Source organism: Vombatus ursinus, unplaced genomic scaffold (assembly GCF_900497805.2).
Source record: "Vombatus ursinus unplaced genomic scaffold, bare-nosed wombat genome assembly UNPS02014167.1, whole genome shotgun sequence".
In the NCBI taxonomy this organism is placed as follows: Eukaryota; Metazoa; Chordata; class Mammalia; order Diprotodontia; family Vombatidae; genus Vombatus; species Vombatus ursinus.
Window position 1 is genome coordinate 1,361,545 of NW_020953945.1, and position 5,490 is coordinate 1,367,034.

General features: G+C 61.6%; 1 protein-coding gene across 1 annotated transcript in view; it reads right to left on the reverse strand.

The window, feature by feature from the left end:
• TBX1 (T-box 1) overlaps positions 1–1,435 on the reverse strand; it is a 21,957-nt gene extending 20,522 nt beyond the window's left edge. Inside the window, exon 1 of the mRNA XM_027859381.1 lies at positions 920–1,435. Within this exon, the coding sequence (XP_027715182.1) occupies positions 920–1,383 (464 nt within the window). The 5' untranslated portion in view covers positions 1,384–1,435. The remainder of the gene's footprint in view (positions 1–919) is intronic.
• Positions 1,436–5,490: the final 4,055 nt, after the last annotated feature.

Here is a 5,490-nt window from a genome sequence, read left to right on the forward strand (position 1 = left end):
GGGGGGGGGGGGGGGGGGGGGGGGGGGGGGGGGGGGGGGGGCGCCTCCCTGGGTGGCACGCTGCTTGTCCTGGGTAACGCTTGGGCAAAGGCTCTGTGGGCACTCTTGACTTCCCTAAAGCCTGCTCTCCCCCAGCCCGCCTCTCTCCTGCTGCGGGCGGGCAGCACAGCGAGACAGCTGCAGAGAGGGCGAAGCCCGAGGGCCTTGTCGCCTGAGCCGGGATCGCTGGCATTTACAAGGAGCAGGAGCTGCTTCTCTGGCACTGAACAGAAGCTGGGGTGGGCTCCTGAGCCGGGACTGGGATCCGAACCTCAATACTAGCCCAACCCCGGGTGCTAGGAGGACGCCCCCCAAACCATCCAGGGCAGCCGGGACCTCTGCCCTCCTGGGCTTCTCCTACACTATTCCGCCGTCTCATTCCCTCACTGGCCAAGCACAAGTCTGTTTATAAAGAGAGCTCGCTTGGGGGAGGGGGGGAGGTAAAGAGAGAAAAGGGACCCCTGCTACCTGAAGGTCGCCGGATTCCCTGACCCGCTCTCAATTACCCCCTCAGCTAGATGCAGGCACAGGACTAGGCTTTTAAATGACATTAAAGGGGAAGGGGCTCAGGGGGGAAGGAGACCCTCGGCCTTACACAGACACACACACACACACACAGTCCCTTCTCTGCTTAGAGACTCAGTTTACCAGTCTGTAAAATGAATAGGGCTGGCCTCAGCTGATCTCCGTAATCTCAATCCCTTAAACACCCACGGGGTATGAGGTTAAGGGGAAACGGATTTGGAAAGGGACCACGGCCCGGGGGCCATCCTCAGCTCGAGACAACTGGCCACGTGGAGAGAAACGAGCCCGGGGAGAGAGAGGGAGGGAGGAAGGGAGAGAAAGTGGGGAGGGAAAGAAGGAGGGAGGCAGCCCTGACCTGCCGGCTTTGGTGACGATCATCTCGGTGCCCAGCTGGTTGAACTCGTCCCAGAGAGCCTTCATCTCCAGCTGCACGCTCACGTTGGCCACCTTAGGGTTCTTCTTCACCGGCGCCTTGGTAGCCACGGCCCCCGGGCCAGGCCCGGCCGAGGCACAGCTGGCCCCGGCGCCCTCGGGCTCGCCGCCACCGGCAGGAGGGTTGCGGCCGCCCGGGGCCGAGAAGGGGTATCCGTGGGGCTGGGCGGCTGCCCCGGCGGCGCAGGGATCGTAGCGCGGGGGCGCCTGCTGCTGCGGCTGCGGCTGCGGAGGCTCGTGCTGCCCGTAGGGGTCCCCAGCCGGAGAAGGCGAGAGGTGGTAGCCCCCGGAGGCGCTGAGGCTGCTCAGGCTGTTGGCAGTGAAGGCTGTAACATCGCAAAAGTGAGAGAGCTGCGTAAGCCACGGGCTCGAGATGGTGGAGATCATTTCCCGGGCCTGCGGGCTCCGAGCACCGGGCTTCCGCCCTGGCCCTGCGCGCCGAGGCTGGGCTGCGGAGCGTGGAGGGAGCGAGGGAGGCTGCAGTCGGGCTGGGGGCTGGGGCTGAGGCTGGAGCCGAGCGGAGCTGAGCCGAGCTGAGCCGAGCTGGGGCTGGGGCCCGGCCGGGGCTAGAGCGCCCGCCCTGCGCAGAGCCGCGCCGCCCCCTACCCACCTACCCACCCACTCCGCCTACTGGCGGCTCCCCCTCCTGCCGGGGCCGCAACCGCTGCCTTCTGGGCGCCCCCGCCCGCGCATCGCCGGAGCCCAGGCTGGGCTCGGCTCGCCTCCAGAGCCCCGCCAGTGGCTGCGGCGGTGCCTGCTGCCCTGCGCCCCGGGCCTGCCCCGGCTCCGGCTCCGGCTCCGGCTCCGGCTCCCGCCCCGGCTCCGACTCCGGCTCCCGCCCCGGCTCCCTCTCGGGCCGCCCAGCTGCTGCGTTGAGCCGCACGTCTTATCTGCTCCCGCGGCCTCCCCGCCTGCCCGGCCGGCCACCAGACCGGTTCCGATTTCTCCTGGAGATAAAGTGTCGCAGGTAAACGCGCCCGCGGCCCCCACTCCCTGATTGACAGCCCAACGCGCTCTTTCCCGGCTCTGCCCGGGGCACCCTGGGCGCCCAGCTGGGGGAGAAGCGGTGCCCCACCCCCCCCCCGCCCGGGCTGAGCCCTCCTCCCCTCGCCCGCCCTCCGTCCCCGCCCCCTCCCCTCCCCCAGTCCGCCACCCCAGCCCCGTCCGCGGGGCCCCAGTCCGGGGTTCAGACAATGGGATCCCCCGGCTTTGATGTCCTGGCCCTGCTTGCCAAGCCGATGTCTCCGGCTCCTCTCTATTCCCCCGCGAGCTCCACAGGCAGGGGAGGTTATCGAGAGAGAGAGGCCCCCTCAGACCTGCGACTCCTTCTCGTTCTCGATGCCCCTCTAACCCGCGATCTCGACCCGGACCTTGGGCCCCAACTTTGGTTTTTCTTTCCTCTTCAACCTTGTCTCTCTCTGTCTCTGGTTCTGTGTCTCTCTCTCTCTGTCTCTCTCTTTCTCTGTCTCTGTCTCTCTCTGTCTCTCTCTGTCTCTGGCTCTCTCTCTCTCCCTCTCTCTCTCCCTCTCTCTCTCTCTCTCTCCCTTAATGTCCCTTTCTCCCAGTCATTCTTTTCTCTTCTTGCCTCTTCTTTTTAATCTCTATGTCTCCCTTTTTCTCTTTTTCTTTGTTTCTTGTTTGCTTTCTTGCCTCTCGGTCTTTCTTCTCTCTTTTTTTCTTCTTACCGGTCTTTTTCTCTTTCCTTTCTTTCCTCTAACCTGGTCTTTTTCTCTGTCCCCTCTCCCCCATTTCTCTTACTTTTCTTTCTTTCTTTTCTCTCTTTTGTTCTTTCTTTTCTCTCCTTTCTTTCTCTTTCCTTTTCTGTCTTTGTTTTTTCTTCTTCCTTTTTCTCTCTTTCCTTCTTTTTCTTTTCTTTCTTTTTCGTTTTTTCTTATTCTTATTTATTTCTCCCTTTTATCCTGTCTTCTTTCATTTCTCTCTTTTGTCTCTTTCGTGGTCTCCCCTGTTTCTTTCAGTTTCTTCCTTTCCTCCTCTTTATTTCTCTCTTCCTCTTTTCTTTTTCCTTCCGTTCTTCTTCCTAAACTTACCTTTTTTCTTCCTCGTCTTTTTCTTCTCTGCCCCTCTACTTTTCTTTTTCCTCCTTTCTAGTATTTAATTTCTTTCTTGCATTTAATTTCTTTCTTGCATTTTTCCCTTGGTCCTCCCTTAAAAAAATTCCCCGCCTTAATTTCTTTCCTCTAAGCTTTCTGTCTCTCGGCCCTTTTCTGCCACTTCTCTTTCCTCTTTTTCTTCTTTCTCAGTTCTTTCGAGTACTTTGGGTGATTCTTTTTCTCTCTCTCTCTTTTCTCTTTCTTTCCTTTTCCTTTCTTCTCCGTTTTTGTCTTTCTCTCTCTTATTTTCTTCTCTCCTCTGCATGCTCACAAGCAGGCTGTTTCACCACTCTTCTGTTTTCCTGTGTCTGCTTCTCAAATCCCCATCTAGGTGTCTGCCTGTCTGTCTGTCCGACTGACTGACTGACAGTCTCACTATCTTTTCCTCCAGGGAGCGGACTCATCTCCCCTGCCTCCCCAGGCATCTCTGCGGCGAAACCAGCGAGCGTGGCCTGGGTGGCCAGGGAGCCTGAACCGCCTCCGGCCGGCTGGTAGGAACCTGTATGAGCCGTGGAAGGCACGACTTCCAAAACGGAACAAGATCACAAGTGCCCCAGCGGGGTTCTGTGTCGTTCTCAATTAAAAGTCCTTGTTCAGAGATCCTGTCTGACTCCCCACGGAGGCTGGAGGTGGAGGTGGGGGGGGGGTGAGGGGCTTGCGTGTCTGTATGGAGGGAGGCCAAAGCCCCGTGCCCTGAGGGCTTCTATTCTCTCTCTTCTGCCTGGGGCAAGCCTACTAGGGTTCGACCTCCGCTTTCGTCGCTTTTCTGAAAATTCAGGCCGGGTCTACACAGCACCAAGGCCAGACGGCTGGTCAGTCACTTGGCCAGTCCGTGCCCCCCACTCCCAGCCTACCTCCCGTGCCTCGAATAATCGGGGACTGTAGCAAGAGCTGCCGCCGGACCGGCTTGGCCGGGTGCAACTTCGACCCCCTGGGTCAGGGCAGCCTGGAGGGAGTCTGGCCACTCCTGGGCAGCGTCAGCCGGGGCGAGGCGCCCCACCCTGAGGGAATTAGGGCCCCCTCACCCAACGGGAACTAGGGCCCCCCACCCGGCGGGCGCGAGGGACCCCTCACCCAGAGGGAGAGAGAACCTCCCACCTGGTAAGAGCGAGGGGCTCCCAAGCCAGCGGGCTCGGGCCGAGCTCTGTCTCCCTTACCTTCCATGTCCCTGGTGACTGTGCTGAAATGCATCCTCTGCGGGGGGCCGCCCGCTCCTGCTGCCGCCTTGGCCAGGCCCGGGGCGGCCAGCTGCGGGGGGCCCAGAGCCTCCCGGCTGGCGCGCTCCGCCGCCGCTGCGATCAGAGAGGCGATACTAAACGCGTTGGCCTTGGGAGACAGCGGGCTCTGCTCGTCCATAGGGGAGCCCGCTCCGGCGGCGCCACCCCCCGAGTGCGCCCCGCGCAGCGCTCTCGCCTCACCATCCGGAGGGGGTGCGGGGGGGGAGGGAGGGAGGAGGTGGGGGCGGGGGCCGAGTGGGGGGGGCAGATGCCACTCAGAGCTTGCTCCAAGCAGCCCGGCCTCTGCGCTTACTGCCCCCACCCCGCGCCGCGGCCCAGGGCCGCTGCTCCCTGGGGTGGGAAGGGCAGCACTCGGCGCTTGGAGATGCACCGGGAGTCGGCGGTCTCTGGGGCTCAAAGGTTCCTGTCCCCCGAGGATCCCTGTTCCCTCCCTACTCCGCCCCCCGAATATAGCTAGTTAATTGTGTCCCCACACCCCGCTTCTCTCTGCCCCTCTTCAAGAACGAAATCGGTTCCTGCTCCCCTCAATCCCTTCTCTTCCCAAGAAATGTAGCTACCTCCAAGGCCCCCGCCCAAGTAGTTCGCTGCTTCTGCCCCGTTCGCTTTTCCCTGCGCCGACTTGCTCACTTAAAAGATCTCTTCTCCCCCACTCTCCTCTCCCCCCTCCCCTCCCAATGTAGTTAGTTCCTTCTTGCTGTGAAAAACGGCCCCCTCCCGTGCTGGGATGGCGCAGGCCAGATCTGGGCGCTGGTAAGGTCAGTTAGGGTCCCCTTCCCAGAGGGGAGGCCATCAGAGGCCGGCGGTTTACTTAGAGCCTCCCAGTCCTCAGGTCCCAGGCCCTTTGGGTCCGCTTGGAGCTCGGTGCCGGGTGCGGCTCAGGAGCCAAAGTGCGGAAGCTCGCTGTGGCCCGGTCTCCCTTTTTGTGCCCATCTGCCTTGTTTTCCTGCTTCCCACTTCCGTCCCTATCCAGCCTCCCCCAGCCCCCAATCTCCGCGTGGGTAGATCCACACAAACAACTAGGCAACTCCATTATCCTGCCCGTGGTCCCACACGGAGGGCCCCAACTCCGCTCACCAAGGCCGGCCTCGGTCACACCCAAGGTCCTCTTGGCAAGGTTAGGCACTGGCTCCTAGGCCCCAGCGCAC